We start from the raw sequence: 19,271 nt of genomic DNA, 5'->3' as shown, positions 1-19,271 counted from the left end.
CCATCATGTGTGTGCCTCAGGCGGCGAGAAGATGAAGGCGCCCTTGCGGTTAGGCTTTGATTGGTCTGTCCGAGCCAGCGGAGCGACAGCGGAGCACCCAGCGCCGGGAGCTAGTCACCCCTCGCTCGGAGCAGAAAACAGCAGAAGCACAATAGAAGAAAGACCATGGCACAGAAAATACATACTCACAAAATAACGCAGCACATTAAAACTAAGAGAAAAAAAAGCCGACAAAGACATTATAAACACAAGGAAAGCACAAAAAAATCAATGTTCCGCAGTTCGTGCAACATTTCCTTCGAGTGCATCTGGTTTAGTATTTTGATCATTTCCCAGGCCCATGCTCTAATGCTCGAGAGTCGGAATAGTAGATGTGGACATAACTGCTCTTCGATTCTGTTATCATTGCAGGATGACACACCACTAGCATAGAAAACGCATTGCTTAATAAGATGTCGCAGTTAGGTGCAAAAAGCAAGATCCTCCTATGCACAAAACAAATGAGCCACCTGCTGGGTGCTCTTCTAGTAAAACGTACTTTTATTGGCACAAACACACCGTTGTCTTGTAAAATGGCGTCGTAAGCTTGCGTGTTAGAGCTGCAATATAAGTTTTTGTAACAAGCGATGTTCAGAAAGAACACTTCACGGTCGATTTTGGTTGTGATTGAATTTACTATGTCGTGTAGACCATATCAACGTCATCATTGGCAAAAAACTGACAGTAATAATGCGCTTAATCCACACCAGCTGTGTCGAGACACAGCGCTCCTTATATAGAGGACAATTATTTTGCCCATTTCTTCTGGATTTATCTCACACAAGAATGAAAGAAACGTGCCCCGCTCTGTACAGGGAGCCTGTAGAGTTCGAATTGGCTTGACCCTACGTAGTCAGGTCAGTATGAAACAACTTGTTGAGCCATGAACGCATGAGAAGAGAGCTAAACAAAGCAAGCTGTGAAGAGGTTTATTAGCCGTTAAAGACAGCGACGAGACAGCGTGATGAACCGTCCAGCGATCGGCACAGCAACAAACCGAAGCACGAGCCGAGAGAGCCGGGCGTTGGCGATGCTGCTTGCTGCGGGCACATCTTCTTCTTCACAATCACCCCCGCTGAAATAAGAGCCATCCTGGCGACCTAAGAAGTTTCAGGGAGACGCTCATGATACGGTTTTAGGCGGGAAACATGAACGATGTCACGTGCACGCCGGCACATGTCATCCGATCGGGAAACTGGCTCAATTAGGTAATTAACCGGAGAGGTTTTCTCTAAAACGGTGTAAGGCCCCTCGTACCGGGGGACAAGTTTTGATGAGAGTCCCGGAGTTTGGTATGGGATGGCAAGCCACACGAGAGACCCTGGGGCATAGTTGGGATCCGGAAGAGAGGTGCAACGGTTTTCTTTCTGGCGTTGCTGCTCGTCCGAGGTGAACGCACGGGCGAGCTGGCGGCACTCTTCAGCTTGTCGAGCAGCATCGGAGATAGGTGGACATTCGGAAGCATCAGGACGGTAGGGAAGTAGAGTATCAATTGTATGGGAAGGGTCACGTCCATAAAGAAGAAAGAAAGGTGAAAATCCCGTGGTTGTTTGTATTGCAGTATTGTATGCAAATGTCACGTATGGGAGAACACGGTCCCAGTTGCTATGATTAGATGCCACGTACATTGAGAGCATATCACCCAGCGTGCGGTTAAACCGTTCCGTTAGCCCATTAGTCTGCGGGTGGTATGCTGTCGTTTTCCGATGAATGACGTGGCATTGCGAAAGCAGAGCTTCGACGACCTCGGAGAGAAAAGCGCGGCCTCTGTCACTAAGGAGCTCTCGAGGGGCACCATGTCGAAGGATAAATTGACGTAAAATGAAAGAGGCGACCTCCTGAGCGGTAGCGCTCGGTAAAGCGGCTGTTTCGGCGTAGCGTGTTAGATGGTCGACCGCCACTATAATCCACCGATTGCCATCTGATGTCAATGGAAGGGGGCCGTAGAGGTCAACGCCAACGCGATCAAAAGGCTTGGCAGGGCACGGAAGTGGCTGCAATTCGCCAGTAGCACGTAGCGGTGTTGATTTGCGTCGCTGGCAGTCAGGACAGCACTGCACAAATGTGCGTACGAAATTGTACATGCCGCGCCAGTAATAGCGATGGTGAAGGCGTTCATATGTTTTGAACACCTCGGCGTGGCCACATTGTGGATCGTCGTGAAGAGAAGCGCATATCTGCGATCGCAAAGTGCGTGGAATGACCAGTAGCCACCGGCGGCAATCAGGAGAGTAGTTGCGTCGATGGAGAAGTTGAACGCGGATGGCAAAATGGAAAGCTTGACGTCGGAGGGATCGAGATACTGGAAGGTTGGGCGTACCGGATAGATATTCGAGAAGAGATGCGATCCACGGGTCACGACGTTGTTCGGTGGCAATTGAGTCAAGATTTAACGATGACAAGTACTGGAGGCACGTGTATCCGCACGTTGGATCTGGTGGCAAAGGTGAGCGGGACAGGGCGTCAGCGTCAGTGTTTGCGTCCACAGCGGTATACGACGCGAATGTCGTACTCCTGGATGCGGAGTGCCCATCGCGCAAGGCGGCCAGAAGGGTCTTTCAGCGTGGAGAGCCAGCAAAGCGCGTGGTGATCAGTTACTAGATCGAACGGGCGGCCGTATAAGTACGGCCGGAACTTTCCAAGTGCCCACACCAGAGCCAAACACTTTTTTTCTGTCACGCTGTAATTAGTTTCGGCTTTCGTCAGAGTGCGGCTAGCGTAGGCTACAACGTATTCTGAATAGCCGGGTTTTCGTTGGGCCGGGTTTTCGTTGGGAAGGACAGCACCTAGCCCGACGCCGCTGGCGTCGGTGTGCACTTCGGTAGGAGCCGTCGGGTTGAAGTGGCGAAGAATAGGTGGCGAGGTGAGCAGACGGCGCAGAGTAGTGAAGGCAACGTCACATGCAGGGGACCAGGAGGAGAGGTTCACGTCACCGCGAAGAAGCTGGGTTAATGGTGACATGATGGATGCAAAATTGCGAACAAAGCGCCGGAAATATGAGCATAGGCCTACAAAACTGCGAAGTTCCTTCATGGTCGTCGGCTTGGGAAATTCTGCGACTGCTCGAAGTTTTGCTGGGTCAGGTAATACGCCGTGCTTCGACACGATGTGGCCTAGGATGACGAGCTCGCGTGCAGCTTTTTTTTTTCAGGTTAAGCTGCAGGCCAGCGTTAGTCAGACAAGTCAAAACCTGCCTGAGCCGAAGGAGGTGCGTAGGAAAGTCGTGCGAGAAAACCACGACATCGTCGAGGTAGCAGAGGTACATATTCCACTTCAGGCCACGTAGCGTATCATCCATAAGTCGTTCAAACGTGGCGGGCGCGTTACAAAGCCCAAAGGGCATGACGTTAAACTCGTATAGTCCGTCAGGTGTAACAAATGCAGTTTTTTGGCGATCGGCTTCAGCCATTGGAACTTGCCAGTAGCCAGACCGCAAATCCAGCGACGAGAAGAATTCCGCTCCGTGAAGGGTGTCAATGGCGTCATCAATGCGCGGCAAAGGATATACGTCCTTGCGGGTTATCTTATTCAAACGACGATAGTCTACACAAAATCGAATAGATCCGTCTTTCTTACGCACCAGGACGACAGGAGACGCCCAGGGACTGTGAGATGGTCGAATGACGTCTCTACGAAGCATATCTTCGACTTGATCGTTGATGACGCGGCGCTCTTCAGTGGAGACACGGTATGGTCTTTGACGCAGTGGCTGGTGTAGACCTGTGTCAACATGATGCCTGACTTGCGACGTGCGGCCTAGTTGAGGTTGGGACACATCGAAAGAATTCCGGAACTCATGCAGAAGATCAAGCAGGTCGGCATGTTCGGTGGGAGTGAGGGTGTCGGCGATGGCGCTGGAAAACGTATCATTGGACGACTCCTCGAGGGCCGACAGTGATTTTGGGTGGTCGCAGTAGTCATCCGGGACATCAACCAAAGACGAAGGGTCGAGATCCTGCACGCGGCCGAGACATTCCCCCGCAAGCAAAGTGACAGGTGTGGAAAGCGGGTTGAGTATGAACATATTACTTCTTCCGGCGGCAAGGTCAATCGTTGCGAAAGACAGCGGCAGAGCTCGACGACTCGTGAAGATATCGGAAGGCATAAAAAAGACTGTAGCGTCAGCGTAGGCGTTGCATGAAACTGGAACAAGTGCGAAGTTTTCAGGTGGAATATCGGTGTCTTCATTCACGAACAACTTCGGCGGCTGATGAAGAGCGTCAAGTAATGGGACATCACAAAAGGGTGAAAACTCAACTTCAGCGCGTGCGCAGTCGATGACGGCATTATGGCGGGATAGGAAGTCCCATCCGAGGATGACATCATGCGAACAGACAGCGAGGACAATAAACTCCACAGTGTAAACAATGCCTTCGATGGACACTCTTGCAGTGCAGGCTGCGAGAGGCGTTACTTGCTGTGCACTTGCGGTGTGGAGTGACAGTCCAGAAAGCGGCGTCGTGACTTTACGTAATACACGGCAGACATTAGCGGCAATAACAGAAACAGCGGCGCCGGTGTCTACAAGGGCGAAAGTCGAATAACCTTCAACAGTTACTGCGACCACGTTAGCAGGAGAGGGGCGAGGGCTTAGACAGTTCGAAAATGGCGCAGTTCTTGCCTCTTGAACTGCGGTGCTTAGTTTTCCTGGTCAGAAGGTCTAGGCCGGCGACGCATTGGAGAGGGCGATCGCCGACGAGGAGAGGGTGCGCGCGGCGTCACGAAGTCGGGGTCGTTAGGAGGGGCATAGCGAGGTGACGAGACCGGCCCGTATTGCGCGAAGGGTTGGCTGCCGGGTTGCGACGATCGGACATAGTCGCCGAACGTCTGAGGTCGACGGCGGCAGTAGCGGGCAACGTGTCCGGGAGTAAAGCAGGCGTAGCATATCGGTCGGTTATCGCGCGTCCTCCAAGAATTGGCTACTGGTGGTGCCGCCCAAGGTGCAGTATAAGCAGCCGGGTGTGCGGGCTGTAAGCGCGAGGTGTAGGGTGGTTGCGGAAGCCTGCGTACAGCGTCTGCATATGTGAACGGCGCTGCTACAGGCTGCATCACTTGCGAACAGGTGACAGGAGGAGCCACAGGCTGCGCTGCGTACATTAGGGGCGCGGCCACAGGCTGCACAGCTGGCGAATAGGTGACAGGATGGCCTACTGGCTGCGCGACACGCTGGCAGTGAACACGGCTGGATAGAGGCGGCTCGTGGTGCGCAATCGGAACAGCTTGGCAACCTCTTCCGAAATAGCAGTGCGAAGCGGGGCAGGTAGACGGGTGGTGGTCTCGTGAGTGAAGGGCACTAGGGAAAGTTGGCGGGTGACTTCCTCACGGACGAAGGCTCGAACTTGCTGAAGCAGCGGTGAATTGTCCGGCAGGGTGTCGAAACTGGACAGTGACTGACCACCATGCTGAGGCTGCCGAGTCAGAGTGCGTTGCTTGTTCAACTCGTTGTAGCTCTGACACAAGCTGACGACTTCGGAAACTGTGCTCGGATTTCTTGCCAAGAGCATTTGAAATGCGCCGTTGTCGATGCCCTTCAGGATGTTTTTGACCTTGTCAGATTCGGGCATGGTGTCATTCACGCGTCGGCAAAGGTCGACGACGTCCTCAATATAGCTGGTAAAGGTCTCGCCAGTCTGCTGAGAGCGGACGCGCAAGCGCTGTTCTGCCCTCTGCTTGCGGACAGCCGGCCGTCCGAACACTTCAGCACATGACGTCTTGAAGACGCTCCATGTGGGGATGTTGTGTTTGTGGTTAATAAACCACAATTCGGCGACGCCAGTGAGATAAAATATCACGTGGCCCAGCTTGTCGGCTTCGTCCCACTTATTGTTGGCGCTCACCAGTTCGTAGTGCTCGAGCCAGTCTTCGACGTCGGTCCCATCCGCACCGCTGAAGACCTTCGGCTCCCGTAGCCTAGGATGGCCAGGGCAGTTGAACTGGAGCGAAGGCGTCGATATAGTGGCGTTGGTAGTCATGACAGGTGGTAGCGTGCGGCTTCGCAGCTCCAGGGTGTAGCAACGGGGATTAACAGCACCTTCCACCAAATGTGAAGAGGTTTATTAGCCGTTAAAGACAGCGACGAGACAGCGTGATGAACCGTCCAGCGATCGGCCCAGCAATGAACCGAAGCACGAGCCGAGAGAGCCGGGCGTTGGCGATGCTGCTTGCTGCGGGCACATCTTCTTCACAAAGCTCTTATTTTTTCCTGTTTCTGTGTCTGTACGCTTTGCACTTTTTTTACTGATGGATCTTTGACAACTGATTGTGGTGCGAGTAGAAAAACTTTCTTATGTGCAAAGGAGCTCTTTGAGCAGCCTGTGTAACACTGTCCCTCCGTGTCTCCGTGCCAACGCGCCGCGCCATGTTCCCCCGCCGCAGTGGTTGGAACAATGTCAAGTAGGTCAAGTCGCATATTGCGCGTTGACGTCCCTCTCTCCATCACTCGCAGCATCTGCCGGCTCCTCTCAACACACCTACGTGGTGTTGCTTCTCCGCTCACTCACAACACACTTCTCTTTCGCTTCGCCCTCTCCACCACCCGCAACGCTCGACCGCACGTCGAGAGGAAACATTCTTTCGGCTCGTTTGTCTGCAATGCGACTTACACGAAACCTAACCCGCCTCCCATGTGTTTTTGTTGCAAAGAAACGCTTACTAAAGTAAAGGCTACACCGAGTTTCGCTTCGGACCGCTCTTCCAGCACCCGCGTCAACGCCAATTGCAGCCGGTTTAATGGCGTGCACACCGGTTCTGCTTCGCATCCCATCACGGTTCCCTTTGAGAGATGGTCTATAATTTTGATAATTCAAAGTATAAAACTGAGAGAATGTAGAGTGCGAAGAGCTAGTTAAACTTTCTGCCATTCTAGTCGGGTCATGCCTTACAGCAACATGATTGGCCAGCCAGTGCTCACCTGAGGTTTGCACCGCCCTCTCCAGCGGCCAGGTCCAGCCCGTGAGGGTTCCTGGACACGAACTCGCTTAGGTGAGACTTCTTGAGCGCGTCCCAGATGTCGGCATCAATGTGGCTGCGGGTGGGGTCCAGATTGTCCCGCAGGCTTCCCGTCACAAGGGTTGGGTCCTGACAGCATTCCCATTAAGAGAATCGTTATGGCGATAGTGTACGCACTAAAATAGTTCTACAAAAACAAATAAGGGAACGCCTTGCTTAAACTCAATGTACTATACCGATAAGTTGTTCTATTACCATCACGCACGCTACGTATTGGCGGGAATAATTGTGACTGAACGGTTTTCTAGACGCAATGAAGATCTTCGAAAATTACAACGTCTTATATCTGGCGCACGCTCCTAGTACGTATATATATTTTCAACTGACCTTGCCGGATTATGCTTCAACGCATTCACTGTTTGTGTAACGAGGCTTGGTGTCAGCCTTAATGCTCGTTACTGGAGCTTTTCTAAACAATAACATAGTGTGTGGGCGCACTTTAACACGTTGTACGTGACAGCATGTGACCGACAGGCCCGTGACCGGGAATTCGGTTATATTACCTAGAACAAATAACATTATATAGGTCTTTATATGGGGATTTCAACAAGTGTCCTCCCCCTCCTGCAAAAACTTTTTGGCTACTGGCCTTGTGACCACGTACTAGGAGTCCTAATGAGCGTAGAGTTTGTCAACTTGAGTGTTATTACTTATCACCTTATCCAAGTTCGTGCTGTGATTTCACTATCTTGAATTCTCAGTACAAAAAAGAGTAGCCGCGGCCCTTTGTGTATAACCCGCACATATATTTGTTCCCACAAATAAATCTAAGAACCGTAAAATAGCCCCGCCGCGCTGACCTAGTAGTTAAGGTACTCGGCTGCTGACCCACAGGTCGCGGGATCGAATCCAGGCTGCAGCAGCTGCATTTTAAATGGAGGCGGAAATGCCGTAGGCCCGTGTGCTCAGACTTAAGCGCACGTTAAAGAACCCCAGGTGGTTGAAATTTCCGGAGCCCTTCACTACGGCATCTCTTATTATTGTATGGTGGTTTTGGTACGTTGAACCCCACATACATATCAATTATGAATGAGAATTGTAAAATATAAAGGTAATGAAATATTGGCTCAATATCTTCACAATTAGTTTTTCTGTTGTGGCAGACGTGTTAACAAGACATTAAAATTGTTTATATTCATTAAAAAAAACTCACTTAACTTGCTAATAATTGGTTATGCAGACGGTCAGGCTAAAGGGAGCATTAAAATTAAAGTGGAAAATTCAGCCTCCTCCAGCTGACAATTTAGCCTCCTCCAGCGAAAATCTCATTGCCAACTTGAAGTATCAAAAAAAGCGAATGCTTGCAATTTTAACCGAGTAATGAAACCTGGCAGACTTCGGCAGCGAATCAAAAATTTACACTTTGTATATTTTGATGGTATTGTATGCATCAAACAAAAAGGGAATTGTAGAAGTGAAAGTGCAGACAAAATGCACACACACACACACACACACACACACGCACACACACACGCACACACAGACACACACGCACACGCACATGCACACACACACACACACACACACACACACACACACACACACACCCCCCCCACACACACACACACACACACACACACACACACACACACACACACACACACACACACACACACACACACAGGCGCTCTCTGAAAACTGGATTTATTGACAAAAAGCATGCAGAGTATGTATCATTGCCAAAGTAAAGCATAAAAAAGAAAGGGCAATTGATGTAACAAAGGCTATACGAACTAATGACATAAGTTAGATAAAGTAAAGGACATGAAGGCATCTTATTTTTGTCATCTTTGTATAGTCTATCTTTCCCTGTTTTTATTCTGGACGCGGCTTATATACGATGAGAATACACGGCATCAAAATAAAAGCAGCAGAGTAATAAAGCATTTTCTTGAATTCCTTAATTCGGTGGGCTTCTGAGGTGATGCGCGCGGTCTTGTAGCTGTTTCTGCCTAGAATAAAAAAAAACAGTGACCGAACGCATCAGAAGGTGACTATATATGCAAGCCTCGTTGATCTCGCGATATGAAGAATCAACCATATTGGCGCATGCGCGTTACCAACTTGCGGTATGACGGTGACGGCTGAGCGCAGCTTCTTGAGCGTCAGCGAGGAGATGTCGACGCCGTCGATGAGGATGCGGCCTTCGGTGGGCACCAGCACCCGAAGCAGCGCCTGCACCAACGAAGACTTCCCGGCTCCCGTGCGACCCACCACGCCCACCTGCGACGAAGGAAGCACGCTTACCGAAAAGGAGATTACGACTTGAACCGCATTAAGGGCGATGAAACATTATTTATATCAAGGTTTTTACGTGCGAAAACCACGATATGATTGTGAGGGGGGGGGGGGGGGCGTTCTCGAAATTTCGACCATCCGGTGTTCTATAACGAGCAGTAGCATCACACAGTACATGGTCCCCGAACAATTCGCCTCCACCGAAATGCTACCGCTGAATCCGAAATTTATAGCAAAAAGGGAACATAGTAAGACACTATAGACTCTTTAAGGTGATTTTAGCAGTGTTGACAAAAAAACTGTGTATATACAGTTTTTTTGTCCACACTATTGAAATGTGGAATACCTTGCTCGGCCATGTTAAATCATTACCACGTAATGAATTCATTTTTTACAGTAATATTAATTATTTCTCGTGCAATTTTTGTAATCTGCCTCCACTTCTGCGATAGCCCTTCAAGGCTGCAGTATGTTAAATAGGCAAATAAAATATAAGGGATTTGCTGTGTCTGTAAGTGACACTGTTACAACCTAGAAAAATAGACATTCCAAAGAATCAAGATATCTATAGCATGGTGGGCTTCAAATACTCAAAACACCCTTATATCTAAAAAAAGAGGATGTGAATGCAGCTAGTTGGAGAGGCATCCATATGCTCCATCATGGAAGAGAAAGGTACCGCAGATACAAGCAAAGCAGAACACAGGAACGTATCGATGTAAAACACCACATACAATTTTTTTTAGCTCAGGACCCGTCAGTTGTAAGTGACTACAAATGGCAACAATGGTTCTACTCTGAAAACCCACTTCGACACAGGACTCAGGCTGCGAAAAATAATTCCACACAGGTCTGACGTGGACACCTGCTATAGCACGGGTTCGCTTCAGTGCCACTGCGGATGACTCTTATGCGTAACAAAACAATATACGTCCACATATTACACGTATAGTGATGTTCGGCTTAAAGACATCTCTTAAGCCAGTATATCTGTTATGCTAAATCCCCAAGAGTCAACGTTTTTTCCAATTAACAAGCTTCAATTATCAGCTGATATTGTTTCGTATGGGGCACAGGTGTTTCTATATTTTTTTCTGTGGATGTTATATTGTCACGTGCTTGTCGAAAAGAAAGACAATGACAGTTGTGCATGTGCCATGAAGTACAATGAAATGGATGAAAAAGAAGAACTCGCTTGCGCGTTCTATTAAAAGAACCTACTTGCTTCTGGCGTCTCAGTTTCTGCCGCAAGACCTCTGTTTCGACGTCGTGACACTGGTGGAGGTACTGGAGCCTACAACCTGATGCAGGACAGTCTTGCTCGGACCCGTTCACCTAGTCCAGAGACTCAGCCCCTCGTCACGACTCCAGTGCATCGATTCAGTCGGCGCCTACTAGGCCTAAGTCCAGAGACCGCACCTGTTCCGCCTCTTTCCAGCATGGCAGCTCCTACGACATCCTCGGTTTTCCCGCCATCGCAGACCACTCTTCCCTCGCAGGTAGCTCTTGAACATCCTCGCGTTCCGTGTCGAGGACTGGCTTGAACAGTTCGAACGGGTCGCTGTATCCAACCACTGGAGCGAACAGCACAAACTTGGCCGTGCATATTTCGCACTGGAAGATAGCGCTCGCACGTGGTATGAGAACCGCGAGGCTACATTCCAATCTTGGGAAGACTTTCGTCGAAAGCTCCTCGCTACATTTTTTAACTCGGATCGACGGGATCGCGCACAGCAAGTGATTGAGGCACGTGTGCAAAAACCCAATGAAAACAGCCGCCATGTACGCAGAGGGTATGATCCGTCTGTTTCGACGAGCTGACCCTGACATGCCCGAGTCGAAGAAGGTGCGTCACCTAATGCAGGGTGTCAAGGAACGAGTGTTTGCGGGCCTCGTACGAAATCCACCTACAACTGTAGATGAATTCATAAGAGAGGCGACAGTCATCGAGCGCGCACTGCAACAACGACGCCGACACTTTGACCGCCTGCAGAACCACACGGCAGTAAGTGCTGCAGCTCAGAACACTGCCGTATGCGAAAGTTCCCTGCGACAAATGATTAGGGAAATACTGCGTGAGGAACTTCGGGCCCTATGCGTTCCCCCTGCGCAACCGCCAGTCGCATCTGTTGCCGAAATCGTCCGCCAGGAGTTGAGGCAAGCCATTACACCACCCGCGCCAAATCCTGAGCCACATCCAGCGAGCTACGCTGATGTGGTCCGTCGTCCTCCACCGACATTTGTGGCGACGCCCTTCCAGCCACGACCCACTGCCGTACCTTGGTGGCAACGAGATTCTACGAGACGACCACCAGTTCGCCGAACTGACTTGTGGCGCATGGCTGACCGTCGACCTATTTGCTACCGCTGCGGAGAACCTGGTCACATCCGCTATTGCCGTCACGGCGATTCTGGGTTCGGGAACTTTTCTCGTCCCGCTTCTTTCCGCTCCGAAGACCGTCGTGCCCACGATGCCGATCAACTATCGCCTGCTCAAGCAACCCCACCGCGTCGCTGGCAATCTCCATCACCTGCGCGTCACCGTGACTTCCCTCAGAGCTACGCGGACGTCACCAGAGGCCGTTCACCTAGCCCGCGCCGGGAAACTAACTGATGCGACCTGGGGGGCAAGGTTGCCAATCGTCGACACACTGAAAAGTTCCCCCAATCATCGCAAGAAGGTATGACGACAACGACGATGAATACGACGACGAATAATAATGCTGATGAAGTTGTACGTGCCGATCTGAGCGTTCTCATTGACGGACATCACGTTACAGCACTGGTAGACACTGGCGCCGACTTCTCAATCATGCGACAAGAGCTCGCCGACCGCCTCAGAAAGGTCAAGACACCGTGGACAGGGCCGCACATAAGGAGTGCTGGTGGTCAGCTGATGACACCCACGGGTAAATGCACCACTAGACTTCGCATCGGAGATTTAGCTTCGTGGCCACTTTCGTCCTGTTGCCAGACTGCTGTAAAGAGTTAATTTTGGGCATGGATTTTCTTCAAGATCATGGCGCTGTTATCAACATCCCTCAACGTATGGTGACGTTTTGCGCTCATACTTATGCCGACAACAGCAGTGAAGAACCGCGCGGCCGTTTGCGAATAGCCGACGATGTGACACTCCCACCGAGATCCTGCTGCCTTGTGTCGGTGTCCAGTGGGTGTCCTTGCTATAAAGATGTGATAGCGGAGCACATAGTCACTCTTTTGTTCACGCAAGGCATTTCCATCGCGAAGGGCGTCCTGGCGCTTACTGGTGGACAGGCAGAAGTGCTCCCCACAAACTTCAGCAACGAGCGCCGTCAAATCCAGAAGTGTACCGCAATTGCCTACTACGACGATGTAGACCAAGCCGGGGATTGTTTTACCTTGCAACCAGATGACGCGGCTGTCCCAACTTCGACAACTTTGTCGGTGGACATCTGCTCTACGCTACCGCCCTCTGATAGGAAGCGCCTGCTTGAACTTATACACCAATTCGAAGACTGCTTTTCGCGTACGTCAAAGGTACAGCAAACACCATTGACCAAGCACCGCATCATTACTGAAGACAACACGCGACCGATTCGGCAAAACCCCTACCGTGTGTCTCCGAAGGAGCGCGAGGAGATTCAGAAGCAAGTACACAAGATGCTCGCGGATGACGTCATACAACCTTCGAAAAGTCCTTGGGCGTCCCCCGTGGTTTTGGTCAAAAAAAAGACGGCAGCTTGCGCTTCTGTATTGATTATCGCAAGTTGAACCAAGTCACGAAGAAAGACGTCAATCCACTGCCCCGCATAGACGATTCACTCGATCGGCTGCGTCATGCGCGCTATTTCTCTTCAATGGACCTCCGAAGCGGCTACTGGCAGATAGAAGTCGACGACAGAGATCGTGAAAAAACGGCCTTCGTGACGCCCGATGGTCTATACAAATTTAAGGTGCTTCCTTTTGGGTTGTGCTCGGCGCCAGCCACTTTTCAGCGTCTCATGGACATCGTACTATCAGGCCTGAAGTGGCAAACATGCTTGGTCTATCTGGACGATGTTATTGTATTCTCAGCAACATTCGAGGAACATCTCAGCCGTTTATTCACCGTCCTCCCAGCCATACGTTCGACCAGCCTTACTTTAAAACCGTAAAATGTCATTTTGGTTTTAACGAACTCAGCTTCCTAGGCCACGTCGTCAGTCACGAGGGTGTTCGACCTGACCCGGCCAAAATAGACGCCGTAGCGCAATTTCCTGCACCATGCGACAAAAAGGCCGTGAAACGCTTTTTAGGGTTGTGTGCCTATTACCGGCGATTTATTGAGGACTTTTCGTCTATTGCGGCGCCATTGACACGACTCACACGTGAGGACGTCCCCTTCTTTTGGGGTGAACAACAGCAAATGGCGTTCAATGAATTACGACAACGCCTGCAAACACCTCCAGTCCTCGCGCACTTCGACCAGGAAGCCCCTACAGCACTTCACACTAACGCCAGCAATGTAGGTCTGGGTGCCGTTCTGGTGCAGTGGCAAGACGGCTGTGAAAGAGTAATAGCCTACGCCAGCAGAACTCTCTCTCGCACGGAGGAGAACTACTCGACTACCGAGAAGGGGTGTCTCGCCGTGGTGTGGGCGGTCATCAAATTTCGTCCATATTTGTACGGCCGCTCCTTCAAGGTTGTTAGCGACCATCACTCTTTGTGCTGGCTCACCAACCTTAAAGATCCATCTGGCCGTTTGGCGTGCTGGAGCCTAAGACTTCAAGAGTTCGACATGACCATCGTCTATAAATCTGGGAAGCGGCACACCGACGCCGACTGTCTCTCACGGTCGCCAGTGGAGACTGTCGCTCGTGATGACGAAAACATCGACGCGGCATTCTTAGGAGTCGTCAACACGGCCACTATTGCACAGGAGCAGCGCAGTGACCCCGAGCTGTTACCACTCATTGGATATTTAGAAGGACGACGTAAGGACGTGCCGTGGTTATTTGCCAGAGGACTGCCATCTTTTTGCTTGCGAAACGATGTTCTCTATAAGAAAAACTTCTCACCAACCGGCAACCCGCACTTGCTCGTCGTGCCTGCCTCTCTTCGAAAAGAAAAAAATGGAAGCGTGCCATGATAAAGCAACTTCTGGTCATCTAGGCTACACCCGAACATTGTGCCGACTGCGATGCAAGTACTACTGGCCAATGTTACCCGCTGATGTTAACCATCACGTGCGAACTTGCACCGACTGCCAAAGACGCAAAGCACCTCCTAGCAAGCCAGCCGGTCTTTCACATCCAGTCCTAGCACCAGCGAAGCCGTTCACTCAGATTGGAATGGATTTCCTGGGCCCCTTTCCAACTTCCACAACAGGTAACAGATGGATAATCGTGGCCACCGATTATCTCTCCCGTTATGCGGAGACTAAAGCTATGCAGCGCGGCACAGCAGCAGAGGCCGCTCAGTTCTTCATCGAAAACATCGTCCTTCGGCATGGCACTCCGACAGCAATGATCACAGACAGAAGACCTGCCTTCACCGCAGAACTTTTGGAGTCGGTTCTCAGACTCAGCGGTACAGCTCACCGGAGAACAACTGCTTACCATCCACAGACAAACGGACTGACAGAGCGCCTCAATAGGACCCTCACAGACATGATCAGCATGTACGTTGACACGGCACATAAAAACTGGGATCATATATTGCCGTACGTGACCTTTGCCTATAATACCGCTCGACAAGAAACCACTGGAATGACGCCATTCAGTCTGATCTATGGTCGCGAAGTCACGACAACGTTGGACGCCATGTTGCCGCATGAGTGTGACGACATCCATGTGGACGCCGAAGAGTTCACTCAGCGCGCCGAGGAAGCCAGACAGCTCGCGCGTGTGCGCATCTGTAATCAACATCCTCAAGATGCACAACGGTATGACCCCCGACACAAGTTTATTAGCTACACACCAGGCGACAAGGTCTGGGTCTGGATTCCGATACGTCGACGTGGACTGTCGGAAAAACTGCTAAGACGATACTTTGGCCCATACAGCGTCACGCGACGTTTGAACGACGTGAACTATGAAGTTGTTCCCGACACTGACTGTAGTTCTAAGCGTCGAAATCATTTACCCGAAGTCGTACACGTCGTGCGTATGAAACCGTATTTATCCAGTTGACGCGACCACTTCATACGCCTGGTAGAGCGCCTAGGTTGCGCATCGGGACGATGCCTCTTTCGGAGGGAGGCAAATGTCACGTGCTTGTCGAAAAGAAAGACAATGACAGTTGTGCATGTGCCATGAAGTACAATGAAATGAATGAAAAAGAAGAACTCGCTTGCGCGTTCTATTAAAAGAACCTACCTGCTTCTGGCGTCTCAGTTTCTGCCGCAAGACCTCTGTTTCGACGTCGTGACAATATATGAGGAGATGTTGGCGCACAATTAGCGTGCCTGCTACGCCATCGCCCTTGAGTGAGTGTTGAACATGAACACCCTTCCCTTGTCAGGGTTGTTTAAGGTACAGGGTTAAACTTCAAGCAAACCGAAGGGCTATTCGAGGAAGGAAAATAACACAACACATCCATTTTACGCCATTTGGGGGAGAACGGTGTTCATGGCTTGAAGTTGCTTTAAGGGTGCAAAAGTGATCTAAAGTGAAGGCGCGTGGTGTGCTACAAGATAAAATAAATACAAATCCCATTTTACATTTTTCACCACCGTAATCATTACGCCGCTGGAAATGTGGAAAACAGATTGCCCCCTACATTCTGGTAAGCAATCACATTTCGCAGAGTCTAGGAATGCCCAAGCAACGAGAATGTTTGCAATCGGTTCATACGCAGGTTTCTGTTCTGACTGCACTCATCACCGTAATATTTTAAAGAGCCCGTGAAGAATGAAAAATCGATCAGTATCGAAAGGTCCATTCGGCTGACTTTATTTCATTAACTTTAGTTCTGCTACCCTTACAGCAACGTTTGTGTGGTCGGGATCAGCTTCTGCTAGCACCAATGGTGTCTACTATTCCCCGATTCATTCTTTTCACAAATAGAGAAAACAGTTCGTGCACGCGTCGGCAAGCTCGCCCTTACACACGCTCACGCATTAGGGGTAAATATGAAGATGATGATATGTAAGACAGTCACCAGGCTTCTACGACACCGAAAGGAAGTGAGCGCCGAGTTTACGGCGTTGCATAATTCTATGTACAGACGCCGAACTAAAGCGAAACAAGGTCGTCGGTAACGATTCTTTCTATTTTACAAGTGCGAAGCACTTAAGGGGCCCTGACTGTCCTATGCTATCATCGTCCTGTGCAGCTTGGCGTAAGGCTGGTAGCACCACGTGTAGTATAGCCATCTGTAGCTATTATAATGAGCGCGCATCGCGCGACGACGACTTTGATTTTCCTCTTGTTTTTCGAGTGCTTCGAAGATGATATCAAGTACGGAGCCTTTTAGGGACGCACCTGAGCTGTCATCGCTTGGCACAGCGCAGGTAAAAACACGTATGAAAATATATATAAAAGTGTAAGCAAGCGAGAAATAGAAAGAAGAAAAATGAAAATAAACGGGCAGTAAATTGGAAATAAATAGTAATAGAGAAAAAAAAGACAGAACTGCTGGTAAAGAGAACAATGAATAATGAAAGGAGGAATTAAAATAGAACACTGAAAAGAAAAATATGGCTACACAGCTCCGCACTTCCGTCAGGCTTGGCACGAGTACTGCGAGGATGCCTTAACTTTTTTCTCTTTCACTTCGTAATTTTCAAAGAGATTCAGGCCAGAATCGGGAACGATACGCCCACATTAAGTCACGTCAGTACTATTAGTTACCAATGAACCACCTATTAGGCCAACCGACTCTTTCTTGCGTCCTCCTATATCAACACCCGTGTTACGCTTCTCGCTGCGACATTTCGGTGCTCACTTTTTCGCTGCCGTCGATGACGAAGTTGACCCTGATGAGAACATTGGGCAGCACGCCGGGTCGGTAAGATGCGGTGTAGCGCTGAAACTCGATTCTGCCCCTCGTCGGCCACACTTCCTCGAGGAGAATGCTGTTGCTGCGGCGCCGCCGGAATTGCAGCGAGGGCCTCTTTTTCGGCTCTTGGTCATGCTCCTACAAATAATAAACAAGCCATTAATAAATACGCAAGAATATTTGATCCACAAATAAGCATTCCGAGGATTGAACACGAAACACTTAGCTCAAATTATGCTTCATGAAATTGAATAAAATTCGTCAACGTTGCCATCATTTTGACTGGTCAGTCGGTTCTCAACTTTTTAATGTACACAATAAATGTATTGCATACGTATTTAGTTAGGCTTCGCGGATGTAATTTTTTTCTGTTTTTTCAAGCTGATTACCATGTACAAAGGTTCTGTAAAGCTTTTTCTGATAAGACATGTGGTAAAAAAGTTATTTACGATCATTGACGAAGTTTGATGATTATGCAGAACATCCAAGTCTCGTAAGGGTTTTCAGAACAATTAGTTTGTACATGGAGCCTCTTCATTGTTAACTAAGTTTCCATTGGACGGTGTACGTGAAATCCGCCAGCAGTAAGGAAACGACGAATCTTCTTCACACTACCTGCTCATTGCATTTATTGAATGAAATAATCCATGCAATATATGACAACATAGTGACTTTATTATGCGATGTCAGTGTCTTGGTATATGTAAATGTGAAATATGAGGGAGACACGCTTTTTTTAATTGTCCGACAGCATATATGGCAACAAGAATATATGTGTGGAAAAGATGCACGATGATATGTAGATGCTGGTTACAGGGCGGGCACGTTTATAAGTACGAAAGTACCGACCTCTTGTGGCAGTTCCGTGTACTCCAGAGTCCTTTGGAATTGCACCAGCAGTTGCAGGACGGCGAACAACGACAACGTGATGGACATCATCAGAATTGGTATCTGCGATTGAAAAGTTGATGTATTCCGTTATAACAAATCATCTCCCGTCATATAAATTGTACTCAAGTTGGCGTGAGTGCGCAGCTTTCCAAGCGCAATAACTGCATCGCTTGTATTAACCGACACACGTATTAATGCGATAGCATACCGTGGCACACTTACCCTGTAAGATAAATTAAAGTTAGTGCTAATGCACTTCCTGCACATCACCTCAAACATATCATTCAAATTATCAGCCTGACTACCACCCTTGGTCCACCAGTCGACTCGGTGCTGTGTTTGCCGCGGCCGCTTTAAACCCACAAATTTCCTTATCTCATATGCCCACATAACTTTGTGTTTCCCCCTAACAAGCTTGCCTTTTCTGGGAATCCAGTCAATTATCCCTAATGACCAGCAGTTGTCCTGCCTACTCGCTACATGCCCGGCCAATGTCCATTTCCTATTATTTATTTCAACTATGATATCCTTAGCCCCAGTTTGTTCGTTAATCCCCTATGCTCTCTCCTTGTCCTCTTAAGTGTAATTATTACTTGTTACACAAGGCACGTCTAATAAACAACATAATTTTTAATTATTACTTGTTACACAAGGCGCCACAACTAAACAACATAACATGCACTGAGGTAGATGTGGTTCCTGTTTAGTTGAAGCACAATTGAGAGGTCGCTTTACAATGTGGTGTCCATTGGAACCAAGGCGAAAGTTCTTCTTTTCTCAACCATTTCTCGCTTATAGTACATAAAGGGCACCTATACTCATTTCAATACGTCACCTGGAACGCTTTGGAATCTAGGGGGACCTCTTGCGCCAGATCCACTCGCACAAAGTAATAGTTCAATGACTTTGCTACACGTAATATGTTTCTTTTGTTGTTTTTATAATAATGGATATAAATTTCTTGTGCGTGAGAAACAAATAGGCCCCATATTTATGCAGTTGTAGATAGGTGGTTCAGAGTCACTCCAAGGGCTTCTCTGCGTTTCGTAGTGTGGCCTCCGCAATTGCTTCCGTCAGCGCCCAGCTGGAGCCCATCGCGGAGGCCACGTTTCCAATGCAAAATCCAAGCGCGA

At 49.3% G+C, this 19,271-nt stretch overlaps 1 protein-coding gene across 1 annotated transcript in view; it reads right to left on the bottom strand.

Moving 5' to 3' along the window:
• The window catches only part of LOC119164686 (ATP-binding cassette sub-family C member 4-like), a 124,324-nt gene that overhangs the window by 4,915 nt on the left and 100,138 nt on the right, over nucleotides 1-19,271 (bottom strand). Inside the window, exons 22-25 of the mRNA XM_075874117.1 lie at nucleotides 18,097-18,198; nucleotides 17,194-17,385; nucleotides 9,112-9,270; nucleotides 6,950-7,116 (exon numbers count right to left, since the gene is read on the bottom strand). Coding sequence (XP_075730232.1) covers nucleotides 6,950-7,116; nucleotides 9,112-9,270; nucleotides 17,194-17,385; nucleotides 18,097-18,198 — 620 coding nt within the window. The remainder of the gene's footprint in view (nucleotides 1-6,949; nucleotides 7,117-9,111; nucleotides 9,271-17,193; nucleotides 17,386-18,096; nucleotides 18,199-19,271) is intronic.

This window comes from Rhipicephalus microplus, chromosome 9 (genome assembly GCF_043290135.1).
Source record: "Rhipicephalus microplus isolate Deutch F79 chromosome 9, USDA_Rmic, whole genome shotgun sequence".
NCBI lineage: Eukaryota > Metazoa > Arthropoda > Arachnida > Ixodida > Ixodidae > Rhipicephalus > Rhipicephalus microplus.
This window is presented reverse-complemented; position numbering and strand designations above follow the sequence as displayed.